The following is a 27,740-nucleotide window of genomic DNA, read 5'->3' as shown; positions in this document are numbered from 1 at the left end:
GAAATTCCCTTAAACACCTGATCAGAATCTCCTCCACCCTACAAATCTCCAAATGTTTTATGAAATCCAACCTCCACTGGAGCCTACTCTACTCTCACGTATGTTACTCACTTTGGTACACCCTCACTACTGTCCTACTCTTTACTCTGAGGCACACTCTTTCCTCTTTGCTTAGTTTTGCCAATTTCCTACTAGATTGTAAAACTCTCTCTTACAAGCAGGGCCCTCACTATACATTTTCACATGTATTTATTTTGTCCCTTGTCCCTTTTATGTCCCTCTGTTTTCTCCACTGTCAGGCACTACACAGCACTGTGGCACCTTTTAAATATATAACATCTTCCTGTCCCCACGGCCATCGTAAGAGAGCAGTGAATTGTGAAGCTCTTTGGTTGGGTGGGGAGACCCATTCTTTGAGAAGTAGGAGGTGCTGACTTTAAGAGAAGAGATGATTTGATAGAAGATGAAGTTCACTGAGGGATGCTCATAAAGGCCTGAACCATTGTGTTTATCTTGTAATAGCCAACTATCTGTTTACCATAGTGTTATGATAATAGCCACTGAGGTCAGGAACCCTAACACCCTCTTTGTTCTTCAGGGTGGTGAGAAATTTGAACTGAGGGTTCTTATTATCCAAAATGAATTTGAAAGTTGATATAAAAAACAAAAACGGGTAAAAGGCTTGCAAAACTCAAAGGATTCATGGAAGAATATTTATTTTCAATATGATGGTGAATTGTTATGTTTTCAGATACAGAGGGTTACACTTTAAGTAAAAACTTAGCTAAAAACGGGTAGAACAGGCTGAGTTTCAGTGCTGCCAATTTGGTAAAGTTAAATTTAAAGTTAGACAAATAGCCAAATTCATAGAATCCATCCAAAATGTAATGGAGTATACTATGAGTTTGCAAAAATGTATATATGCTTGTGTTCTTTCCCCACTACTATTATATACTGAATAGTTGAGTTTTATATCCTCAAAGTATTTGAATGCCAAAATGAAAATTAAATGTGAAAGAGGGCACCCCCTAATCGGTGCTGTAGCAAGAAATTGTCTGAGAGAAGCCAGTTGTTTTTTTTTAACCCTGGCTAACAGGCATATGCAGAGAACAAAGTTCCGGACAACAGTCTAAGTTCCAATGCAACCCTAGATAATTGAGGCCATTTCAATTCAGCAGATAGAAGAAAGGGCTCAGTCATATGGATGTGCTCTTAATCACAAGCCAAAGTCAAGAGTTTGCAGCTTGTAATTGGTCCTCCTGCATATGCCAAACCTCCTGGTCCCCATGCCACTATTTAAAGTTGGTGAATGATATTGCACTGTTGCACAAAACACTCAGAACTCTGGGGCTCTGGCTAGTGAGAGGGACACCTCCAGGAAAAAATGTTTTACCTAGATGGTAGTGCAGCTTTAAAAACTACATTCAAAAGTGATATAGGTTCAAATCTTGGACAATGAGCTGGATTCTTTCCCATCTTAGAAGTCATCAATATATACTCTTAAATGTGTGTGGGGAGGGAAAGCTTTTTGAATGTCCAAAGAAGGTAAGGAGCTAGTTGTGATTGATAATACTTATAGTATTGGATGATAAGGCCATCGTGACTCTTACCTTTGGGGCATCTGCATAGTGCTGCTCCTAGTCAATTTTCCATTAAGGTTGCCTCCAGAGTTTTTATTGACCCTAGGTCATATTTTAAAGTAAATCTGTAATATTTTGGCATCTGAGTTTCCTCTCTAATAATTGCAGTTCAAGTTATAAAACAAGATGTAGTAACAATGGAAAGCTTTGGCAATACTTCTGTATGTCTTGTAGTCTAGAGTTTTGTATTTAAACTTGCGCTGACTAATAACTGAGGCACATTTCTCTCAAAGCTTTTACTACTAGCAATGCCACATTTATTGCCATAGTTATAGTACTGTCATTTATAGATGGTGAATGATCATTGTCTTTCCAACCTATAAATCTGAAGTTTTTCACATGCTGCCTCCAATTCTTTTTTTTTTTTTTATCCTAAGAGCATCTGTCTATATTCAGAGATGCAATTTGGGCCAGACTATGGAAAGTTTATTAAAATCTTGGCAAGTATAGTCTTCTGCTAGATAGCTGTATGTAAGCATCACATGTGGTGCTACAACCCATTTAACGTTCAGTACTCTAGAATGGCCACCATGACTTGTTTACTAAGCTTGGTGATGATGTTTGTTTTGTGTTTTTGTTACTCACGTATAATGACTATTAACTAACAATAAGGATAGTGTGAATTGCATCTTCTATACAGTTTAAAAAAAATGGTGCTTTACATTTGTTCAGTGTTTTAAAAATAGGAATATTTCCAAGAACAACAATTTCCAGGGAACAATCTTAAAAACCTGGAACTGACTTTGGAAATTAGGGAAAGTTGGTAATTATGCTATAAATCTATAGATACTGTATTTATTTAACATTATAAAGTGCAGCTATATCCCTACAAAAAGGAATACTTGAAAGGTTTAAATATTCTAAAAGGAATAGATGCCTACATTATTTAGCTCTTGATGTACACTGGTAATACCTGTATAGATTCAAGGTCTTAGGCAGAATTCCTTAAAATGGTGTACCAAACATGCTGTCAAAGATTAACGTAATGATACTTCCTTTATTGAGCATATTGCACAGTACCCATCCTTGCTTAACTGAGGATTCTCAATCACACACAAAGTATGCCTTTATATGCACTGGAAACTTCATACTTTACTTGGAAATGTCCCAGAATTATGGAATATTGGTGTTGAAGTCCCTTAATGACAATATAATCATGGCAAGGCGAGCCTATTGGGTATAATCTAAAACTTGAGCATTCCTCCGCACAAACAGATTTCCTTGCAAAAAATTCTGCTAGGTAAGTGGTCACTCAAACATAGCAAGCAATTTGTGCCCCTTGCTATTTTTAATCCCTCTTTCTCCCGAAAAAAACATATCAGTGCACAATAGAGGATGTCCTGATAAATGTGCATGGAGTCCCTGTACTGAATCCCCAATAGCAAATCCTCCAGTATTAATGTACAATCTGATTTGTAGTGGGTGATATGGGCAGAGGGCTATGAAACAGGTGCAGATGCCCTGATCCCTTGATATACCATAAAGGTAGACCTACACAGAAGACAGGGTTCCATATATACCCTTTTCTTACCCCATTATGTATTACTCTTGAACTAGTGATTATAAGAGAAAATGCAGGATAACGTAAAGTATTATTTACACTTTGATGCATTGTAAAGCAGTGCAGCGGAAAACTGTGTTTAATTAGCTGGAAATATGCCAAGCTCTGTCCCCTTGTCATTCATCTGGATGGCACATGTTACCAGCTGTTCCCACAGTACAGCCAATCAGAAAATGGTTTTAGCATCTGAGAGCTTGAGCTGCAGCTTTTGATTGAACTCTGTCACATACAGCCGATTTGAGAAGGAAGGGGATTAGCCATGAGGTTTCATAGTAGCCTTGTTCATTCACAGTCATCATCAACATTTATTTATTTTTATAGCACCAGCAAATTCAGTAGCACTTTACAATTTGAAACATATGGTAATAAAACAATACTGGGCAATACATACAGACAGGTAAGAGGGCCCTTCTCGCAAGCTCTCAATCTGTGGGACAATGGGAGTTTGATACACAAGAGTAAGTGCTACATCATATTGAATATTGGTCCAGTTAGAATGCAAAGGTAAAGAGTATTGAGTGGGCCGTATTTTCAGTCAGACGGCAGTGTTGGTCAAAGGGTTGTTGTCTTGTATTAGCTGTGTAGAGAGTGATAAAAAGGTAACCTAGGAAGATTAAGAGGGTGGTTGAGGAATATTATAAGCTTTTCTGAAGAGGTTGGTTTTCAGAGAACACTTGAAGGTCTGAAGACTAGAGGAAATTCTTATTGTGTGAGGGACGGAATTCCACAAAGTGGGTGCAGCCCAAAATAAGTCCTCATCTTGTGGAGAACTGAGGTGTCTAGTTGGGAGATATTTTGAGACAAGTGAGGAGATATATGTTGGTGCAATGTTGTTAGTGACCTTGTATATTATTAGAATAATTTTTATATTGAATTCGTTGAAAAACAGGCAACCAATGTAGAGACCGACAGAGTGACGCTGCGTGCAAAATAGATTGTAGTGTAAGTCTCATTTTGGGATGATCAGTAAGGAGGGAATTGTAATAGTTGATGCGAGAGATGATGAGTGCATGAATTAAAGTTTTTGCATTGTCTTGTGTGAGATATGTATGCATTCTGGAAATGTTTTTTAGATTTATGTAACATGATTTAGATATAGATTTAGAGTTGATGTGGGGAACAGGCTACTTGTGAATCAAGGATCATACGTAGGAAGTGAGCTTGCAGGGTGGGATTTATGACATGTCAACAGAAATAGAAATGTCAAGCAGGAGGCTTCTGTCTTGGGTGGGAATATTTATATTATTAATTTTATTCTATTATTAATACTGTTTTTGAATGATTGAGTTTGAATTGGTGAGAGGACATTCAACACTAAATGGCAGAAAGCCTGTCCGTAATGCGAGACAACACAGATGGTGAGCGATAGGGGGGAGAGGATAGATTAATTTGTGTCATCTGTACAGAGAGGATACTGAAATCCAAAGGAGCTTATTAGTTTCCCAAGCGAAGTGGTGTAGATAGAAAATAGAATTATGTTTCTGCATGATGTGTAGGCAATGATCTTCACTCATTTTTGCTCACTACTCATAGGCGCTCAAATGAGCGTTTTTATTTATTTTTATTTTATTTTATTTTTTTACCATAAAATGTGCAGAAACATAACCCTCAATGCTACTATGGAAACTTGCAGCTAATTGAATAGCCCCCAAGGAGTGCTGAGTGGTAGAGAGCGATGTGCGAGGAGGAGACAAGGACCACTGAGGAGAGAAGCCAGATGGAGGGTAGCTGTGGAGAATGAGTGTGAAGATTGTCATTTTAATCAACACGTTCGTAATTGGTGGTGGCTTATTAACAAGTACAAGAACTTTTATTTGGATAGTTGTCTGTAAGTAGTAGAATAAAATTAGTGATAAAAGCAGTAAAGTAATGAGTTCTTATGAATTAAGCTAAGCAAAGACATTACATGGCCAATATAGAGGTATATTTATTAGTTGGTAAGTTACTGTAGACATTGGTAGATTTGTTGCCATGGCACATAAAGGCAGTGGTGGCCCAACATCCTAATATTGGTGTTTTCAATTTTTTAAATTTCCTTCTCCCAGGGTGGCACTTTTCAACATGGCTGTACTTGATATCATAGTTATTTGTTTCCTAATCCTGTTGCATCATTATTTACCCTTGGGCTGCTTGTTTGCTTCTCCAACGCCCATAATGACCCTAGTGCATGGGGTTTACTTCACTTGTACACTACATGGCTAAAAGTATGTGGACACCTATTCTAATTAGTGTTTGGGCATTTCATTCATACCCATTGCTAAAAGGTACATAAATGCAAGCATACAGTCATGCAATCTCCAAGGTCAAACATTAGAGGGAGAATAGGTTGGGCTAAAGAGCTAGTGACTTTAAGGTGGCACTGTCATAAGATGCCACCTTTCCAACAAGGCAGTTTGTCACATTTCTGTTTTACTAGAGCTGCCCAAGTCAGAGGCAGATTTCCATAGACCTTACTAGGACTTTTCCCGGTAGGCCGATGAGAGAAGCAGCTAAGAGAGAGACAGCCCGAGAGATAAGAGACACACTGAAAGAGAGAGATTGAGAGCTTAAAGAGAGATGGCTATGAGAGAAGCAGCTAAGAGAGAGACAGCCCGAGAGATAAGAGACACACTGAAAGAGAGAGATTGAGAGCTTAAAGAGAGATGGCTATGAGAGAAGTAGGCTGAGAGACAGGTTGAGAGCTTAAAGAGACTGTTATGAGAATGACCTGTTGAGAGAGACTGAAAGCTGAGGAAGGCTGAGAGAGAGGGAGACCCCTGTGACAGAAACAGGCTGAGACAGAAAAACTGAGGGAGAGCGAGTTGTGCTCAGAGCTTTTAGAGAGGCAGCTGTGAGATGCAGGATGAATGCTGAGAGACAGGCTGAGAACTGAGAGAGAGACCCCTTCTTGGTTCTCCTGAAGATCTCCCAAGGAGCACTGGAGAGAAACATCTCTCCAACCCAACCCTTCTTACACCAGCCACTCCCTGGCTTCCACTTTCTCCAAACTTCTGCACCAGAGGAGCATCCCTTCCCCCACAGAAGAAGCTCCAAGCTGCAGATTCCTCTCTTCCTCCTCTTGTCCAGCAGCCAAGAAGGGGAGTTCTCTGGAGAATTAACTCATTCAAACAGGTTGCTTCAATAAAGCCTGACCCTCAGCAATTACAGGGCTACTGTGCAACTAGACTTCAAGAAGAAGAGGCTGGGAAAGGCCAAGATGGACATTGGCATCTGCACGCCCTCAAATAAATATTTGAGTGGAGGGTGATGTCTTCCTACAACACCTTGATCCGTATGTTTAGAGCTCTGAGTCACTGTTGCTAATAGACATCTCAGTGACCAAAACCCTACTCATTGTATACATGAAAATACGGACATCTTAGTCACTTACCCTTTCCCTGGTGTATATGTAAAATGTATTTTATGGAGGTCACTTGGATGCTCTCTATATGGTATATCAGTAATTGGGATGCTCTTTGCATTATATGGTGGTCACTTCGATTTGTTAACATTTATTTTATGCTCTCTGTTTTCAGGCTGCTATCTGTATTGTACGGTGGTCACTGGGATTCATGCCGTATTGTATATCTGTCTCTGGGATGATCTCTCTATTGTATATGGGTAATTGGGATGCACTCTGTATTATATATCCGTCAATGAAATGTTTCCTGTATTGTATATAGGTTCTTAAAATGCCTGCCTTGTATAGAAGTCCCTAAAATACCTGTCGTCGTTGTGACTGTCTACCATTGCATGTTGCATTGACCTTGTCTACCACTGATGTGGCTAGGGAAAATGGTTTGCTAGCCATTTTGTATTGGCCTCGCCTACCATTTATTTGGTTCTGCCTTCATGAGGTCACTTTAAGTTCCCAATCCGCCCCTAGCCCAGGTCAATTGTAAGTACTGTTATTTTGAAGTGGAAACCTCTAGGAGCAACAACAGCTCAGCTGAGAAATAGGTCCACTGTGTGCCGAAGTGTGTAAACATAGCCTGTCCTCTGTTACAGAGTTCCCAATTGCCTCTGCAAGCAACAATAGCTGTTTGTTAGGATCTTCATGTTTAATGCCAAATGTTGACTGGAGTGGTTTAAATCACACCGTTGGTGGACTCTGGAGCAGTGGAAATGCAAAGACAAACTGCATTTCACCATATGGCAGTCTAGATGAATCTGGGTTTGGCAGTTGCCATGGATCTCTGCCTACTGTAAAGTTTGGTAAAGGTGGAATAATGTTCTGGGGCTGTTTTTCATGGTTTATCCTGGCCCCTTGGTTCCAGTGAAGGGATATCTAATTCTAGAGAATTGTGTGGGAAGGCACTTTCCTGTTTTAGCATGACAATGCGACTGCGCACAAAGTGAAGTCCATAAAAAAAATGGTTTACGGAGTTTGACATGGAAGAATTTAACCTGATCAGAGCCCTTACCTCAACCCCATCAAACTCCTTTGGGATTATTTGGAAGGCTGACTGTGAGCCAGGCTTTATCACCCAACATCAGTGCCTGACCTCACTAATGCCATAGTGGCATAATGAATGCATATACCTGTAGCCATGTTCCAAAATCTAATGGAAAACTTTCACAGAAATAGGGAGGCTGTTGTAGCTGAAAAGGAAGGACAAATTACATATTAATGCCCATATTTTTGTTATGAGATGTTCAACAAGCACATATGAATGTGCTGTTTGGGTGTCCACATACTTTTGCCCATGTAGGTGTATCTGATGTACCACAGTGTATTTGTTACCATTCTTGCCCTCAGTGAATCTGCCTGGAGGCTACTATGGTGCTATTAATGACTGACTGGGTGGTGTGGTGGTTGTGGGGTGTATGGCACTGCCAGTGGGTGTGTAATGCTTTTAAGGAAGGGCTGGACAGTACACATGCGCCGGGTCACCGCATTGCCCCCTTATTAGTATGAATGTAAATCTCACTGCCGGTAGGTTCTGATGCCGAAATTCTTGTGACTCACTTTTTTTCTCATATCTGTATTCACTTCATATCAGAATTAGACCATGCAAAATCTTCTTGTTGCTCTTAGTGTTGTCAGCATGCTGCGCTTCACAAATTCGTACCCCACTCATATTAATAGCTACCTTGAAAATGGCAAATTTAATGTAGGCAATTATGAAGGCTGTGAAGATACGTGGTTCCCAAATCGCTCAGACATGGTATTAGAGGAAAAATAGAAGGATGATTTATTCGGCAGAACAAGATTAAATACAGCACGGCCCCTTAACGATAGCAGGTCCAACAAGTGAGGAAATCCGTTCAAATAAATCCAGTGAGAGTTTCCACAGCACATCTCTGGCAGAGCATCACCTCTTGGCCCAAGTCAGTCGCATACATGTCCAGCTCCCAGAGTAGCCTCTTTTATCACCTCATAATCCCACCTTGGGAACTGCCTGCCCAGGGGAGTTGCAAAAGATCTCGATAGGTGTGCTTCTCACACCATCCAGGCCCCTCCTTTACCTCCCCAGGTGTCTTCCCTCAGGTGACTCCTGCTGGGTCAGGCTCCTGGCTGCCTGTAGAGCTCACTAGTGGACAATAAGGAGCCAACAGAAATAACAATGGTAGCTTAATTCACTCAACTCCTGAGTGTTCCCTGTGGAGGTGGAATTTAACACCTGAAGTACTTTTCCAAGGAGATGTTATAGTTCCATCGCTGATATTTCCTGATAACAACATGGCTAAAAAGTGCAGTTCAGGTATGGATTAGATTAAGGGGTTGTAGTACCATACACCATGCCCATTGCTTTACAAAGGCTGTTGCAGACGATGCAATTTAGTTGTGTTATCTGTTCGGAGATATGTTTAATGTGCAGATGACAGGTCTACTTTTAGCACCAGCAGTGTATTTTAAGTGTAAAGTAATATACTAGTGTTCACAACAAGGTCTTGCCAATTGTAATTTTCAAAGAGCTATATTGAGTTGAGATTGTAATTAGCCTTGATTCCTCAATCTCTGCATTATGAAACTAGCTTGAACTGCAGATTCCTCAGAATCGACGGTATCCCAGCAGAACTGTAAATCTGCCTAGCTGAGAGACAAGGAAACTGGAAATACAATGGAGTGAATAAAAGCTGTTAAGTGTATTATCATTTTTTTTTCTTGCACTTATTGAAGTACATACTATGCTTTGATTTTCATGGATATTTAAATTCAGAAATTTTTAATTTGTCCATCTTCAATTACCAAAATTATTCTGGGTTTAGTAGAATAATATCCAGTGTCGAATCTATATCAGATTGTTCACCTGTAAGTGTCAGTTTATCAGTTATGAGCTCATCAGCCGGAGAGAATTAAATACACTGCATGGTTTGAGTGTACAATAAACTCTGCTTTATTAGTTACAAGTTCCTATCTATATAGCAAAAATCACGTATTACAGAAAACTACGCCCCTAAAGGTTTTAACCACTCATGTTCCCTTCACACAGATGTTAATACAGTCTCTCATTATCAACAGGAGAACTCCACAGGGGGGGACTGGCTTATCTCCTGTCTGGTATGTCCGAGGTTTTAAGCATAGCCTTGCAAATAATGAATTACTCCTACAAAACAGGTGCATCTAATTGTATTTAAGCTATAACAGAACAAAATGGCTATAAGGCAACAAGATGGCATCAGCTTAGCAAAATCACATTTCTCACCAGCAAATAATGTTTCTGTGTGTTCCAGATATGAAATTCATCATTAATGCTTTTTAAGCAGCACTACAGGTAGCAGCTCCAAATTCAGAAAGCAGCCAGTTCTACAGTGCCACTAATATATACACTCCTCTCCAATTGTATGAAAGAAAAGTTGGGGAAAAAACACTATAGTGTAGTATACACAAAGAACGTACACAACTGGTTATTCGGACATGCAACTTTTCTAGCAGTTTTACTCTTCACACCTGAAGAAGAGACATGACGGGTCAGGGGAAGGTAGTTCTAAAGTTAGTAATATTCAGTAGGTGTCTGGACAATTGCATGCAGATACAGCTGAAAAAGCAGTTTTATTTTCGGGTGGTATGGGACAAGTGTAAGTAGGGGCTGATAATGAAGTCGAGCACCCAGCTAGTGAGCCGCTTCTAATTAGAGGTTTGCAAATATTTGAGGTTTTGCACTAGTTAATATAAGCTTTTTGAGACTTTAGCAGTATCTCGGCCATAAATTAGGATATGCCAAGCATCTTTTTAGAAAATATAACAAACAAAAAAAACAAAACTTTTTTTATGTACAGATGCAGGGAAGTTGTTCCTGCTGTAATAAATAGGTTATTCAAGGTTTTAAAATAAAAGGGTTTGCAAGTCGGGCGTAAATGTCTGAGAAGTGTCTTGCCATTCAGGCCTGGATGCTTTTTCAAGTCTAAATCATACTTGCCGACTTTTATGACCTGTCCTCCGGGAGATATCGGAGGACAGGTCATGGGGTAGGGGGGGACGTGGTGATATCACCGCATTACCACAGCCCCGCTCCCTACTATAAAATGCTGAAATACATGGCATGGCTTAATGACGTGACATTTTATAGTAGGGGGCAGGGTTATGGTGACGCAACAATGTCAACACGCCCCCTCCACAGGATCAGGGAGATTACATGCTCGTCCGGGAGGACCAGAAATTCGTAGGCAAGTATGTTCTAGATATAGCATGCATACAGTTTTGTGAAACTTTTTCAGTTGCAAGTTATAATTATGCTTGCTTTCCACAAGGGTTGTATTACATATTTTAAAAAGAAAATGGGAACACTTGGCTATGGGACACTTGATCTTAATTTGCTAATGGACCTCTCCGATGTGCCAACCACCACCACCTTTTGAGTCTGCACCTGCATCACAGATTCTTGTATGTGTTGCTTCTCAAAATACTATAATCTTCAAACACATTTCTTGATTAAATGAATCCATTTCTCAACATCTCAATTTCTCTCTCAAAAGAAGAAAAAAAAATTGCCATAAAGTGTATTAGTATAATAAATTATATCCAAAAAAGATCAAAATAAAGACCAAAGTGAGAGCGTTTTTTGTTTTTTCCTTCACATACTCTATAAATCACTCGGTGTGTTCCAGAACCCATGCCAAACAATGTCTGCATACAGTGTATCGTTACCATTTTGTGTGTGTAATACAATCTTTGTGTATACTACACTATATAGCATTTTTCCCTTTTCTCTCATACAGTTGGAGAGGAGAGCATGTTTCCCCAGAAAGATCATCGAGTGGAATAGAACCAACCAAAGAACTGTTAGAACTGTGCAATTGTAAAAGGACATCCTTATTTGATTTTGCTTTATTCTATTATTTGTACTATCGTAAGGGGCATTGTTATTTAATATTGCAATTGGGTTTGCGCCAATATCCTATTCTGACACAAAAACGGTAAATGCAAAGGGTGGGTAAAGGCAGCACACGAATGCTTAATACTGAATACCAGTGCTATAACTCTAGAAGCACAGTGCGTGTTTAGGACTGACAATTCATTGTATGTAATTATATATACATATTTCTCTTGTAATGGTGTTTGTACTTTCCTCCTGTCACATTTCTCTGTCTGTAGTGTTCAATGCTAAAGGTGTTTTCTGAATTTGGACCTTTGTACTCGCTGAAGCTTTTCCCAAATGCTGGTGTTGCAGAGTCTGGTTACTACGCAGTTATTAAATACTACTCCTCTCAAAGTGCCAGAAGAGCCCATACAGCATGCGACAAGAAGACTCTCTTCCAGGACACCCCTCTCAAGGTAAGTGCCATATAAAGGCATGGAGGCTGTAGGCCAAGTGTTTGCGTGTATGTGTATATATATATATATATATATAATTATATATGTCACAGAAACTTGAAGTATAATTTACTGTAGGGCTGCATTATACCTTATTTAAGAGTGCACAAGTCTTCCTAATTGACACTGAAGTGGTAATATTAGAGCTCACTGTTTTTATACATCTATTATGTACTAAAGTTTGTGAATGTATTATAACTTGTTTATATAAGTATGTACATATTTAATATTGTATTACACCTAGGTGAAATGTTTACTAACCTTTAAGCCCTTATAGAATTAACTATTACTTTCTTCTCTTCTGTCCTCCAGGTTCAAGTGTGCATCAGGCAGAAGGGATTTCAATACAAATCTCTGGAGCTGTATGGCCACAAATGCCAGGAGCTGGCTAACTATTATCTAGGTTTTAATGGCTGGTCCAAAAGAATAATTATAGTGAGTTACTGCTTTTCTTTTACACACAGCAACAATGTGAAGTCATCCATAGTGCATTCCACCATACACCGTAAAGGCAGTCCTGATTGTCCCATCACTGTCATGATTAATTTAAGACCTAAATAAGACTGAATCCAGCAGTGTGTGGTTATCTATGTGTATATATTTATAATATTACTGTTTATTACACATCATTTTTCTTTAAATATTTTTGTTAAAAGCTTGTGCAAGAAAAATATGCAGGGTAAGTGATCATGTTAAAGACTTTTTCCTGTGGTGGTTGTGGTTGTTCATAACAGAATAGTCCTTGATATAAGTAATAATATCGATCATCCTATCATTAACTATAACGGATAACAAGCATTTGAAAGCGTATTTGGAGGAAAAGATTGCGGCAGCACAGTGGCCTAGTGGTTAGCACTTCTGCCTCACAGCGATGGGGTCATGAGTTCAATTCCCGATCATGGCCTTATCTGTGTGGAGTTTGTATGTTCTCCCTGTGTTTGCGTGGGTTTCCTCCAGGTGCTCCAGTTTCCTCCCACACTCCAAAAACATACTGTTAGGTTAATTGGCTGCTATCAAAAATTGACCCTAGTGTCTCTCTCTCTGTCTGTCTGTCTCCCTCTCTGTCTGTCTGTCTCCCTCTGTCTGTGTGTGAGTGTGTGTCTATATTAGGGAATTTAGACTGTAAGCTCCAATGGGGCAGGGACTGATGTGAATGGGTTCTCTGTACAGAGCTGCGGAATTAGTTGCGCTATATAAATAAATGACAGAGTGGTGACGTCCAGGGGAATGTTGATAAGGGGACAGGGGGAGTGGGAAAACAGACAGAGAGCTATGTGACTGATGAAGGGCTAGCAGCATAATAAAATGTCCAAGTGTCTACAGATGTTGGAGAATTGAATCGTGTATAATACTGGTGATGTGCTCTAACTTGTATGTTTGTCAGAATTTATGGGTAAGGGCTTGAAGGGTGGGGTGGTCTGTTTGGGGTTTGGCGTGTTTTGTTTTTGTTTTTTCACCCATTTTAATGCGATGAGAAATCTGGCTGCATGTAGAATCATCATTTATTTATATAGGGCCACTAACTCCGCATGCTGTACAAAGAACTCGTTCACATCAGTCCCTGCCCCATTGGAGCTTGCAGTCTAAATTCCCTAACATACACACACAGACATCTGGAGAGACTAGGGTCAATTTGATAGTAGCCAATTATACTAGCAGTATGTTTTTTGCAGTGTGGGAGGAAACCAGAGCACCTGGAGAAAAGCCAAGCAAACACAGGGAGAACATACAAACTCTACACAGATAATGCCATGATCTGGAATCAAGTTCATGACTCCAGTGCTGTGAGGCAGGACTGCTAACCACTAAGCCACCGTGCTGCCCAAGTAGAATGCGATCAATTAACTTTTGTGTGTGTTTCGGGACACTGTGACCGGACGAGAGAGGAGTTGGAAGGAGATATTGTTTGAGAGGTGTACTTGGGTGACACATGAGATCAAGCGATAGACCCCTTTCCAGTAGCCTCAGATCCAGGGACACTCCCACCATTTATGGGACTTAGTGCCCTCCACGCCACAGTCGCGCCAACGGGCAGTTGGAGCATTGCAAAAAAATGGCTCCAAGTCTAGATGGATGAATAGACGGAAAAATAGTTTTATACATGTTCTCTTTCAGCTGTTAACAAATAGAGCTTTTATCTACTACTTCGCTTATTTGGGACCAGTCTTCAGGACTGAGAGATTCACCCATGTCCCCTTCCCACCTGAGTTCATGAAGCTCCATGGTCAATTGGCCATGTTTAATAGGAAGTGAGTAAAAGGTTAATATCTGGGTGCTGGAGGAGAATCTGTTGAGACAGAAGGCTTCCATTACATAAGGGATATATGGGATTTAACCTTTTAATTTTATCGTTATAGAAACGGTGTATCTGTAAGTACTAATAAAAAGCAGACAAAGGTAGCCCATAGAGATCCAGGAGTTTGGAACTTTACTGACACAATGTTGTGGAAGAATTAATTTTTGCAAGATGTCCAGTCTTTAAAACGTGTTGGGTGGAGTCCCGGAGGAAAATCAGGATTATTCCATAAGTCATACAGAGGGGGTCTTTTATCAAAAGAAATGTGCAGGTGCAGCAGGTCCAGATTGACAACGAAAGTCTGAGAGTCAGAAGGAACAGTGGTCACTGGGGGTGATATTTAGGGTCTGTCCAAAAAAGGAACTAGGGTGAATACATGTGAAGGTGTCTTTTTCAATATCAACCCATAGCCTAGTATGTGCGTGTGCCAGTAGTATCTGTGTGAGGCCAAGTAATTTTTGTGTAGGCAAGGGAAGCCTAAACCCCTCTCTTTATGGTGCTTATAAAGGACCTTTAGGCTGACTCTGGGTCATCTACAAGCTCAAACAAATCTTGTGATGCGGCTCTGAAGGTATTTGAGGGTGGTGGAGGGAACTCTAACTGGGATGGTTTGGAAAAGGTAGAGGAGTCTGGGAAACACATTAATTTTGACTGCTCCTGGGCTTCCCATCATATTTAATGGATTGGAAGGGTAGCTGCGAAGATCCTTTTTAATAGTATGAAAAGTGTTGGGAAGTTATCAGAGTATGGGAGGTCATAGTATTTGGCGAGATGAATCCCTAATATTTCAGTTTGGATTTCTATTGAAACTGAAAGTTGGATTCCAAAGTGCTTAGAAGGTGCTGGGGGATATTGAAGGGGAGCACTTCAGATTTATCTGAATTTATTTTGAAGTTCAAGAGCTGGCCATATTGATTGACGGAATCAAGGACTATTGAAACTGTGATGTGAACCAGCAGTATTTTTACATATTGTTGAAAGGTATAGTGCTAAAGTGGAAGTCAATTTTGATGTGATATTGTCACTCTTTCTATCTTGCATGTTTTTTTCAAATCTACAAATGTAGGTGCATATTTATTTTACAAGGATGTTTTCAAAGACAGTGGGGTGTGTGTGTGTGTGTGTGTATGTATATATGTGTATGTATATGTGTGTATGTATATGTGCACCTTGTTAATATATATGCGTTATTAGGCACACTTGTACACCTAAAGATTTATAGACCACACTTGTATATTGTAAATGACCACTGTAGTGTGGAAATTGGACAGAAAAGTTGGCTACAGAACATTATCATCAAAGCCTGTATAATTCATGTTTAAACATATACTTAAGGAGGGTATTATTGTTTTCAGATTCTGTTAAATGGGTATTTCTCTAAAGCATGGTACTGGAGGAGGTACTGTATCTGCAGTTTATATGAGAGATCTTTCCTGATTTTAAGTAAGATTGAGGTTCAAACGCATGTTGTGATCCTAAGATTGCGTATCTCAGACATGAGCGGGAATGGGAAAATGACTTGGGTCCTCCTCCAGACGACTTATGCTGGGAGGAGGTCAGGGAGGGGATTGCCAAGAGCTCGATCTCTACATTAATTAAGGAAACTGCCTATAAAGTGTACTATAGGTGGTACTATACTCCTGATAAGTTGTCTCGAATGTTTCCTACGGCCACTCCGAGCTGCTGGCGGGAATGTGGCCAGAGAGGTACGATGCTACACATATGGTGGACCTGCCCTCGCATAGTTCCTTTCTGGAACATGGTTCTTACACTCATAAACTCTGTGTCAGAACAACAGATAAGTAAGGACCCCTGGTCATTCCTTCTCTCTCGCCCTATACCTGATGAGAGCGCGCCCTCTAACAAGCTTATCTCTCATTTTCTGGCAGCCGCTAAATCCCTAATAGCAAAGCACTGGAAAGACCCTAGGGCTCCCTCTATGCAGGAGTTACGGTCGTACATAGGACATGTCGCAAGCATGGAAAGTATAACGTGCTACCTTCATGATAAATCATATAACTTTGATAAGGTGTGGGCCCCGTGGTACTTTCTAGAAAGCCGTAGCTGCCTTTCCAGTACGGCTCCTCCTCCTGCAGATGGAACATAGCTCTTGGGCCGCCTCTGGACCCCCCAGGCTGGAATTGGTGCGCGGATGGTGAGTAATGTCTGTATGCTACCCCTCTCTCGTGCAGTCATTGTAACTGTGTGCCCTAGCTTTTCCTAGCAATGTTCCAAGTTTGCGTGCCTATTGGTTTATTAGTTATATTGTTGACAATATTTGTGCCTTTCTACCCCCCACCCTCCCTTCCCTTCTCTTTCCCCCACCGATATAAAAGTATAAAACTCAGAGGAAACACTTTGATTATTAATATTTTTCTTGTCCAAAATGTTATCTGTACTGTTCCTGTTGTTTCCTCTACAAATAAAGAGTTTAAAAAAAAAAAGATTGCGTATCTCATAGTTTCTGGACTACTGTAGCAGGTTTGAACTAGAATACATTCTGCACTGGAAATATCCTGAGTTAATTGAAATGAACAAGCTCTAAGGCCAGGCAATATCTAGAACAAACCAGATACTCGAGCCCAACCTTTTTTCTGGGGTTCTGCTATACTGAGCTAACCTGTATCTTTTGCCTGACCAAATAGAAGAGTGAGTAAGGAGCTGATATTTAAAATGCTCCACATAGGAATATTTTTATTACTCTGTTGTGATGCATTTAACACGTCGGGACGAAAGGTAATTTTTATAAACTAATTTGCCCAGAAGGTGTCGATGTTAAGGTTCGCTATTTATCAATCTCTTTTTTAATCTTGACAATAACTAAGTGGTATAATTTTTAATATGTATAGTAAAAACCAGAAATGGCAGCAATGAACCTTGAATTACACAAATGATAAATTCGTGTACTGTAGATAATTAATTCATAAACTTATTAGTACATAAAATAAATTTAAAATACAAAATATAAAAATTATAAATAATAAAATCTCACAAGATCACATCAAGATATTATGTAGCCTGGAAATGGAAACATGTACCTGTGTGTCCAGTATGAGCCCATATGGAGCCAACAATATTGCATCCAAAAGGAGAGTTTGTTATCAAATTCATGGACCTCCACATGTGAGTCCTAGAGTGTATATAGTATTATAATGTCCTCGCTGCATAGCAATGAAACGAGTCAAACTGGTATAACCTTGTCGCCTGGATTTAATTATAACTACAGATTGGAGCCCACAAGCTCCATTAGCTGTTTGTTTTTGTTATTATTGCTGAAATGCTGCCGGGGCACTATATTCGGAGAACAGAAGTGTCTGTGCACAGCCAATTACAAGATCGTGGGATACATTGTATACATGAGAGAGAGGTGGAGTCTCTGAGTGACTCATGATCTCAGTGGTCCGGGAGTTACATCTCTAGATGCATACTTAGTTGTGCGAGTGGACTGATTTTGTACCCCTCAAATTCAATATGTGGAATATACTACTCATGAGAGAGAGAGGCGGCATCATAGTGACCCAGGATTGCAGTGGTTCGTGAGTAACACTTTTGTAAGCACACGCAGCTGTGTGATTAGACAGACTGTGTTTCTCATGATTCTGGCAAAAAAACATCAATATATGCAGCTTAAGTTCACTGCTTAATATCCATATATTAGTCCAATATATTGGCTGAGGACATTGTAGTACTATATACACTCTAGGACTCACATGTAGCGGTCTATGAATTGTTGATAACAAATACTCTCCTTTTGGATGCAATATTGTTTGCTCCATATTGCTCTAGGACCTCACGATATATAGTATACATGCTAAACAGCTTAAATACATGGAATATGTGAATTATTATATATGAAGGATCTATTATCACTTGATCATTTCTTTGTCAAATCTATTAGTATAGGCTCATACTGGGCATACAGGTGCATGTTTCCATTTCCAGGCTACATAATATCTTGATGTGACCTTTTGAGATTTTATTATCTATAATTTTTATATTTTGTATTTTAAATTTATTTTATGTACTAATAAATAAGTTTATGAATTATCCGCAGTACACATATTCATCATTTGTGTGATTCAAGGTTCATTGCTGCTGTTTCTGGTTTTTGATATACATTTTTTATGGGGACTGCAGATCTCTCGCAGCTGTCCTTTGCATCACAGCCTGTCTAACGCCACGGGTGTTTTCTTTTGCATCATTGTTAATATAATATAATCCCCCAGTGGCTGGTAATAATTGTCAGATATTTTAAGGTGCTGGACCAAACTAATCTAAATTGTGCAAAAATTACTTTACAATATATTTGATTAGTTGTGAATATAAAATATTTATCACAGTAAATTCAAAGGTCTAAGTGTGACCAAAATATTTTGATGGTGTGTAGGGCCACATCCAGTGAGGCATGTGGATCGTTAAGGAAAAGCAAGGTATTGCTTACATACATCACGACTTTTTCAGCTACTACCTTGATACTCAGTCCGTTTGATATTTACATTTTTCCTGATATTAGTAGACAGTGGCAAAGCTGCTGTGGCAATAAGAGTACTGTATTGAGTAAAGGCTACTGCTGCCTCTTTACAATTCAAAGGAAGAACGGAACCCCCAGCAAGTATTCTAGTAACCGATCTGTGGTTAACCTATTTCAGGAATCTGGGACCTAATCCCATGTTAGTCGTGCCTTGCCACAGATAATTTCACTCAATTGAGTTGAACTCCTTTGAAGCAGCTAGTAAAAGGAAAATGTCTGTTCCTATAGATTCATGGGGGTAGCGCTCATAAGTCATCAGATTTATATTGATCGAAATAGATTTACCAGACTGAAAACTAGTTTGGTGTCCCTGTATTTTGGTATTTATAACGGTTCATCAGGTAGCTAATATTTGTGCACGTTTTTTAGAATTCGTAAATCAAAATAATATAAGATTACATACAGTGCTTCACAATAGACTGCTGCCTAGTGTCCTTTAATCTAAGCCATACATGAACTTAAAGCCAATATAGAATTACAAAAATAAAGTGAACCAAGCACTGTCTTAAAACCCCTTTAGTGTCCTAAGTAAAGAATAAAATACTTAATTTCATCTGGTGTATGTAGAGAAACCTATTTTACCTATAGAGAAACCTATATTACCTGTATCTTATTTTCCATATCTTCAATTCAACTCAATAAATATGCAATGAAAAAACACAACAATAGTGTAATTCTGTGACCAATAACAATAATATAATGGCAAACTTATATATAGTGAATTTTTCACACTTTGAGTGTTCAAAAGGCACTCCAATACAGTATCCCAGTGGTAGTCAGCTTACAAAATATTTTGTTTCTTAGGTGTCTTTAAAGTGATACATTTTTACAGTGATACAAGGTATCTTCCAAATGTAGAGCCCCTTGATGGTAAAAACAACTTACAGGAAGTTTTCTTTAAATCCAGCCTTCAATGAATTTCTTGATAATGGACTGATATTCCCCCACATAGGATATAAACGTCTCAAATTCTCATCACCACCAGTTGTATAGTAAATATGAAAAGAAATAAAAAAAAAAAATGTATTTGGCACAATATTATTTTTGATTTACTGGAATTTTTAATAGTAAAAAGTTTTGCACTCTTATCGCAAGAAATTAACAAATACGTAGATTAAAAAAATTGATATATGTAGGGACTACTACCAGATTCAGAAGTCTAAAATGCAGTGTGTAATAAATCTTTCTTTGTTGTTAATTTCCCCAGGGTGATAATACAAAAGAATACCTCTTGGTTAGATAGAATAAATCTTGGCAGGATGCACAAAACAGAAAATATCATAACTTCCTTCCTCAACGTGTTTCCACTCCCACTGAATCTTTGTCAAGGTGAATGACGAAGACTAACATGGGATGTAAAAATATTTTTTTTTCTTGTTTTGAATAGATTTGTTCTGACCAGCTTTAAGGTTTGTTAGTATCTAATCCTATCATTTTGTTACCAAGAAGTTTAATTTGTATAACTCCAACACCTCGGTAGGGACTATAAACCCAGAGTTGGTATTTGAGATCCACAGGTGTTGGGAGGGATGACAAATTTCTATAATTTAGACACCTCTATTCATCCAAGTAATTTCGCCATTCCCAGTAAAGTTTTTTGTAAAATTATATCCTATATCAGTATCTCCACCTTTTCTACTGTATAAGATTTGCTTCCTCTATTCGTACAAATCAGTATGGATTTTAACAATACAACTTTTATATTTGACACTGTTCTTTACTATAACATTAATGCGTTAGAAATGTGGTAACCAGTTTATTCTAATGCTTTACAGCAGTTAACTCTCTAGTAGTGACACGATTATCAAATACTCCACTCAAAGATCAATTGATGGTTCCCAGACATATCTATTCCACACACCCAATGTATACATTAATTAATTAAAGTATTTGTCGTGAACATAGAGAACTTTGATATTTATAAGGGTTAACCCATCACATAATTGTGGGGCATAAGGCCTAAATCATAACTGCAGTGTAAATATGGTATATCAAATGAATCCATTGATAAGTTAAGCTACTAAAGTGTAAAATGTGAAGCCAGAGAGTCTGTTGTGTGTGTATTCGGTGGCTCTGCACATCCTAGTGTTTTGAAGCTGTTACCAGTGATACTATCTTCTAAGGCCCCTGCAGTGAGATATATCCTCACCTAGGATGGAGTTTTGACACCTGAATAGACTTTTAGGAACCGCTCAGCATGTTGTCTGGCTCAAAACTGACTTGGCTATATTTTATATAGACAAGAATAATTCAGTTTTAAAATATTCCACTTAAAATCAATAAAAGTAGTGATCAACCACATATTCTTCAATAGCATGATGAAGGGCAGCTCATATGTCAAATTAAGAATTCTGCCACAGATAGGTTTAGGAAATGAGTATAACCTCAAACTGGCATAGTGTACCTAGGCTTGTTTGGTATCAATAGATGGGTAAATTCATAGGGGATCTATTAATAATAAAATTGGGTCTGTGTGTCGTTCCACAGAAAAGTTAGTTAGGCCACATAGTGAAATTGGATAGTAAATCGGGCAACATGCAAATGGTGATTGAAAAATGTGTCACAGACCACAACCCCCCGAGAGGTGGGGAAAGGTGTAAAGGTGTCATTAAACAAACTGAGACCAGTTACAACAAATTGTCAGTCTTTTGGGAAAATCAATCCACATTGATAAGCTGTCCATCTTCCCAGCCAATTTCCCATGGCCCAGATTATACAACTCATGTAAATTATACTCTGAATGTAATCCCTTTTATTTTAAACTGTTTTGCTTGTGTATGTCATGTCAGTTGTTTATTGTATTTTTTTTATATCTGAATGCCCTGTACCTTTTGTATATTAAATCTATAATTTAATAAGTGGTGTCCTTGATACTCTAACAAATCCATTAGCCTGTTAAGAAAAATATAGCTCGACCAAGTTAACCCTCTAAATGCAGATGTGTGATTTGTTAACACATTTGACTAACAAGCCTAGTGTGTGCTTGCATTTACATTTGTGTAACAGTCTGGAGGTGTGATGAGATAACCCTTTGATTGCTGGTGTGGGCTTTGCTAACCTGTGGGTAGCCAGAAGTCTTGTGTGCCAGTGTGGGACAGTATATCAGGGTCCTATTGCCCGTATTCAATAGGTGGTGGCAAACCTGAAGTGTGTGGGGGTGTGAGAGTGCTGCTGTGGGGCGATTCAGCAGGTATATAAAACCTGTGTGATAGGTAGAGAGAGACTTGAGTGCTGGAATCGTGTGTAACCAGTAAACACCCAAAGTCACGGAAGCTGAGAGCGTGTTCGTGACAGTATTATAAATATTATCTGTAGTTGGTGCAGTTGATGTACGCAGCAGGCCTGAATGAATCTTTTTGCAGTGAATTATAGTTATGGATCTTGGAAGTGTGACCTATTTTTCAGTATTTCCTTCTTTCAGTCTTCTACTGTGTTTAATAACTCACAGTACTTGAATGATATCTTTATGCTTTATGTAAATAAGGGTTTTGTGTAGCTATAGTATTTTACTGATGGCTATGATAAAACCATGTTGGGAGTTGTAGTTCTCAATTGTAGTTCTGTACGAGACCATACGGCACATGTGTATTATGTCACATGGCAACGTCAATGTTAATTAAGTGATACCACATTTCCAGAGTATTACATAACCCATATGTGGAAATAATTGTAGCGCTTCATTCATGTTAAACCATTTATTATGGTGATACTGTATTTTAACAAGCATAATTTGCTCATAGATAAATGCAGTAAAATTTGTATTCTCTGGTATAGAAACTTGTGTAAAATGACTCATAAACAATCCCCAAGACCACTATTACCAGGTACAGGATTATTTACAATATAGGTATAAGCTTGTTCAGTTTAGTAACTTATAACCACCAATCTGCATCTGGTTTTGATTGGTCTAATGCAAAGTAGGTTAATGAAAGTAAGTTTTCAGTCACTGTTGGTTAGTGCATGGCACACATTTGCACTACTGTTACTAACTAAAACCTCACAAAGAGTTTGAAGGGTCTCTATCCAAACTCTCCTCTGGTCTGTTTTGTAATGCGTTCTGCAATTTTGGAACCATATCCAGTAAAATCAGAAATCATGACTAACTGAAAGATTTGTCATATGGAAAATGTTAGTGTATACACTATGTTTGTGTTTTCTCCTCAGCTTCAGAATATCTCCGGCCTGGATGATGAGGCAGAGGAGGAAAACAGTCCGAAGGAGCAGGCACAGTTAAGATACTTGTGTGTTGTTCAAGTGACTCTTCCTTATCATGGAGTTAGCAGCAGAGGAGTTGGAGTTGTACAGGAGAATATTGAGAAGCAGAATGGTACTTTCTTCATTATTTTTCAACATTTAAAAATTGTGAAGCCCCCCCCCCTCTTCAAGATTCACATACATGCTAAAAATCTTGACATTGCCTAATGAACCCTAGTGATTGGCATTTGAAGCCTTACAAGACTTTACTTCTCCTTCTTTCTGGTTGGTGTTCCATTTTGAGTAAACAAATCATTTGGTGGGCTATACAGCAAAAACTGTGGAAGTTGGCACATTCTTTGCACGCTGTACACCTTATTTGTTTCACGCTCCATCTCACTGTATTGACATCCTGATACTAGTTTATAAAAAGTCTCCTAGTTCATACTGGTGTGATGTGACTTGTGCTCAATACCATACTCTTCTGATGGCTATGACTTATAGGCTGCATTTTCACGATTAGCATAAAAAGTAGATGCCTGTAGGTAGATGAAAGGTGCCCAAAATGTATGCAGTACAGGCTTTTGGTAGTAACATTTTACTTGCTCACTAAACCCAAAGTTATGTACTTCAAAATGAACATTTGTATTTCAGATCCAATGGAATTTCTTTTAAAGAATGGAAAGTTGCAGAAATATGCTGTGCAAAGGGCTTTGTCTAATGCTTTCCAAAAGATCCTTTTGGTGGTTTTTGGTAAGACATTTTGTGTTTTTGTTTTTAAAAGATCAGGCACCGCCCTGTTTTACCTAATTTGAACTCCCATAATGGGATCCACTGTACCCACTCAGATGTTTGTTTTTAATGACAAAAGTTAAGACCTAAAGAGAAGCATATAAGCGTAAATAGTACGTAAGCATAAAATACAGTACTCAAATGCCTATTGGTAATAAACTACATCCATGCTAAGAAAAAGGGCTGGAAAAGAACAAATGTGATCCTTGAATTTCAAGCCAAATGAATTAATATACCTGACTACCCAGATGTGTTCCCAGTGGCAAGAAAATCATGGGAGCCAGTCAAGTTTAAAATTTGTAAGCTTTCCCAAACAACTAAAATCTGATCTCTGCTTCAGGCTCAGGAGGACAGCTTTCGATTGCTGCCTCCCTTGTACCAAGAATACGCTAGATTGGACATCTGCAACCATCTCCTTAAATATCCATGTGACAGGATGGACCACCTATGCCACCCTGTCTGTTGCTGCTGGGAACCGGCTGGGCTTACTTTGCCACTGTCCCCTTTCGTTATTCCGTATATGCCCCTCCTGCCACAGTGGGAGGGGCCTGCTGCCACCACTGAGCTCCTTCTATGGCACTCAGAACCACAATCCTTCTGGGTAACTGACGCTGCTAGTGTGCCTCGTTGCTGGTGTAACCGGGCTGGTACTCCTGACCTCTCACTATAGATCAGGGTTGCTGTGGATTGATCCCCCCTGGCCTATCACACTAACCAGGGCTGCATGGGTAGCAGGCAGAGTGGTGGCACTGGAAAAGCTTTGGTCCAAACCTCAGACAGCCGGAGAACGGATTAGATTTTGGATCTAATCTGCAGATCACAGGAATACAGCAATATTAAAGATGTTTTCAAGCCAGTCTTTAACCAATAAGAACAAATAAACATCTTGATTCAAGGTCTCAGTGATCAAGTCAGTTGAAATCAGAAGAATACATTACATGCTCAAACAACTCATCTTTTATACTGTTCAGACACAGGCTATTTTTAGTATCAGGATGTACTCTATTTACACAAACATGGATTTACATGCATTGGAAAGCTAGCCATATTTACACTTGTATGTGAAATTCTAGAAATGCTGTGATGTCCTGCAGCTGGTTTTCAGAAGCAGAGAATCCAGGAGCCAGTCTTAATTAAAAGTTCCTGCCTTCAATGTTGGACCTTCACACATCAAAAGATCTAATTAGCACGGGGCATTTCATCAGACCGTTCAGAATACATATTCACACAGAACAACAAAAACAAGCCAGTTTCCCACATCACAATACACAAAGGCTTTGTAAACAAAGGCTCATTGTATCAGAAATATACATCAGAAATAGGCATATCCTATAGCAAGGTTAAACAAGAGACAAATTTCTTCCCTTGGTCTCAGAAATTAAAGATTTCCCTATATCAAAACATACACAATATAAAAAAATAAGTGCATTGGCAATTTATATAAATCAGCGGCCTGCGCTATTTCCTTTAAATAAATTCATACCAAAAGTTATTTATCAGTGATCCAGTCACAATCCACTACACAATAAAATTAATGTCTTTATCATGGTGCCCCTAAAGAACAGAGGGGAGAAACCTGGTAAAATGTTGGTATTCTAGAACAGGTATAAAGCCAACCATACAGAATTCTTCTGTGCTCTCTTCTATGTAGTTGGATATGAAAATCCTGCCTGAATTCCTCCATAGCGCTAAACTTTTCTTATCTGTGATAGCAAGTTGAATGTCCCATGGCTCTCTAAACATTGTGGCCATTCAAGAGAGATCTAAATATAAAAATACAGACACGTATAGACACAATGCTTATTGAATAAATATTGTTAACAATTTGACAAATATATGCAGCTCTTTTCAAAATAAAATGTAAATGAAACCTATAAACTACAGAACTACACTCATGGTATAATCGGCGGCTGGTGGGAAGGCTAGAAGTTTTGAATAATTTCCCAGTTGCAGACTGAAACGCAAAAACTGACAATTTGCCACACAACTACCTTTTTAGACCTTAATCTTCCTTTCCCCAAACTTTTTCTCCTCTGTGACCTTAAACGGGTTGTAAAACGGATTAGCTTGCCAACACAACTCTTTCATTATCGCTCTCGGGTCCAACGGTTCTATTAAAGGGTTCCAAAAATATACCATAACACCCTTTGGAACCACAGTAGAGATACAGCATTAAACATTCTGCAATTGTCTGCACATATGCATTATGAAACATGATTTGGTTATAGTAAACCCTAGGAGAGATGCATCATTGGGTATGTATATATCAATGACACTGGTTATTTTGTTTGTTTCAGAGGTTATTATTATGGGTTGTATTCCTTTTTAATTGGTAATTTTTCCAAAGACAAGAACATCATATAATGTAAAAAATTGTATGGTACATTTGACATGAACTTGGGACAAAGTCCTTCAGTTGATATTACAGCAAGTAGGTTAAGAGACAGTTTAAACTATTACCAGTACTTTTAAAGATACTTCTTTTCTTTAAATTCTTCAACAATGAATTCAAAATTGAATGTGTGTATACATGTGTGTAATTAACCATTTCATATCTAATTGCATATTTACATTCATACGTTCATTTCACTTTCATTCAACTCCTTCTACATAGACAAAAAACCCTAGCTCCTTGTCTCTTAGAAAAAATTTCAAAGATGCATTTTTTTATTCATTTAATTTACTATTATATTAAAGTAACCTTTTAGAAAATGTATATACACATATAAAAAAATGGTGAAATAATATAGCAGTTGATAACCTAATCTTTCAGATTACACTATTAGACCCCAACAGCACTTTTTTCAAAGTGCTTGTCTTATAGGTCCAAAGAGACCTTTTAATTTCTCTTAAACTGAAGGTACCTTTTAAAAAGGGGAAAAAACCCCTGAAACCATGATTTTATAAAAACAAATTCCTGGGAGGTAATTCAATTACAGAAATGCGCTTAATTACCGTTATTACAGTAGTTTTAACGCTGGCTTTTTGCTCGCTGAGCTGCGAGCAGAAAGCCTGGTTAAAATAATAACAGTAATACATTTAACGCCGCGCTAATTCGTGGGGAATTGAATTCCCCCCCTCCTTGTAATCAGTAAACCTTTACTTTTTAACTTCATCATCATCATTTATTTATATAGCGCCACTAATTCCGCAGCGCTGTGCAGAGAACTCACTCACATCAGTCCCTGCCCCATTGGGGCTTACAGTCTAAATTCCCTAACATACACATACTATGGTCATTTTTTTAGCAGCCAATTAACCTACCAGTATGTTTTTGGAGTATGGGAGGAAACCGGAGCACCCGGAGGAAACCCAAGCAAACACAAGGAGAACATATAAACTCCTCACAGATAAGGCCATGGTCAGGAATTGAACTCATGACCCCAGTGCTGTAAGGCAGAATTGCTAACCACTTAGCCACCATGCTGCCCATAACTTCATACTTTACTTGGTACATTCTCCTAGTGGTTGATCATTTGTGAAGCCACTTAACATATATGCATTACTGTAGTGGATACACATTTTCCTTGCTTGTGCAAGATCTGGTTTTACCTGCCTGTTCTTGTAATACTCCATTCACATAGCACACACATACCTACACCTTCTATCAAAAGGTTTTGTTTTGTGTTTTTGTTTTTTTTGTTTTTTTCTCAAGAGAAGGAAGCAGCCTAGAAAACAAGTTATATTTCCTTCTCTTTGTTCAGGTAGCCTGATTCAAATAACTAATAACCATATTTCAAGGAAAGGTCTTATAACCTAGAATTTGTAATAGTCAGATGCAGTAGGCAGAAGTCATTTAGGTCAATATCTGAGGCAAAACCCATAGAGAAATTCTTTTACCTAATAGTGCCTGGATTTGTGCCCAAAACTACCGATTCTCCTCTGGTCTAGCCATCTGCATGCCACTTCTAATGCCAGTTATCGTAATGGAAAAACACCAGTAGTAAATTTTATTAGTAATCAAAATCATCCTTTTATTTATCAAGACC

At 38.7% G+C, this 27,740-nt stretch overlaps 1 protein-coding gene across 2 annotated transcripts in view; it reads left to right on the top strand.

Moving 5' to 3' along the window:
- RDM1 (RAD52 motif containing 1) overlaps positions 1-27,740 on the top strand; it is a 46,517-nt gene that overhangs the window by 10,029 nt on the left and 8,748 nt on the right. For both annotated transcript variants that reach the window (XM_075176884.1, XM_075176885.1), the window contains exons 2-5: positions 11,720-11,899; positions 12,251-12,373; positions 22,930-23,092; positions 23,614-23,712. In XM_075176884.1, the coding sequence (XP_075032985.1) occupies positions 11,720-11,899; positions 12,251-12,373; positions 22,930-23,092; positions 23,614-23,712 (565 nt within the window). The remainder of the gene's footprint in view (positions 1-11,719; positions 11,900-12,250; positions 12,374-22,929; positions 23,093-23,613; positions 23,713-27,740) is intronic.

Source organism: Mixophyes fleayi, chromosome 6 (assembly GCF_038048845.1).
Source record: "Mixophyes fleayi isolate aMixFle1 chromosome 6, aMixFle1.hap1, whole genome shotgun sequence".
Classification (NCBI taxonomy): domain Eukaryota; kingdom Metazoa; phylum Chordata; class Amphibia; order Anura; family Limnodynastidae; genus Mixophyes; species Mixophyes fleayi.
This window is presented reverse-complemented; position numbering and strand designations above follow the sequence as displayed.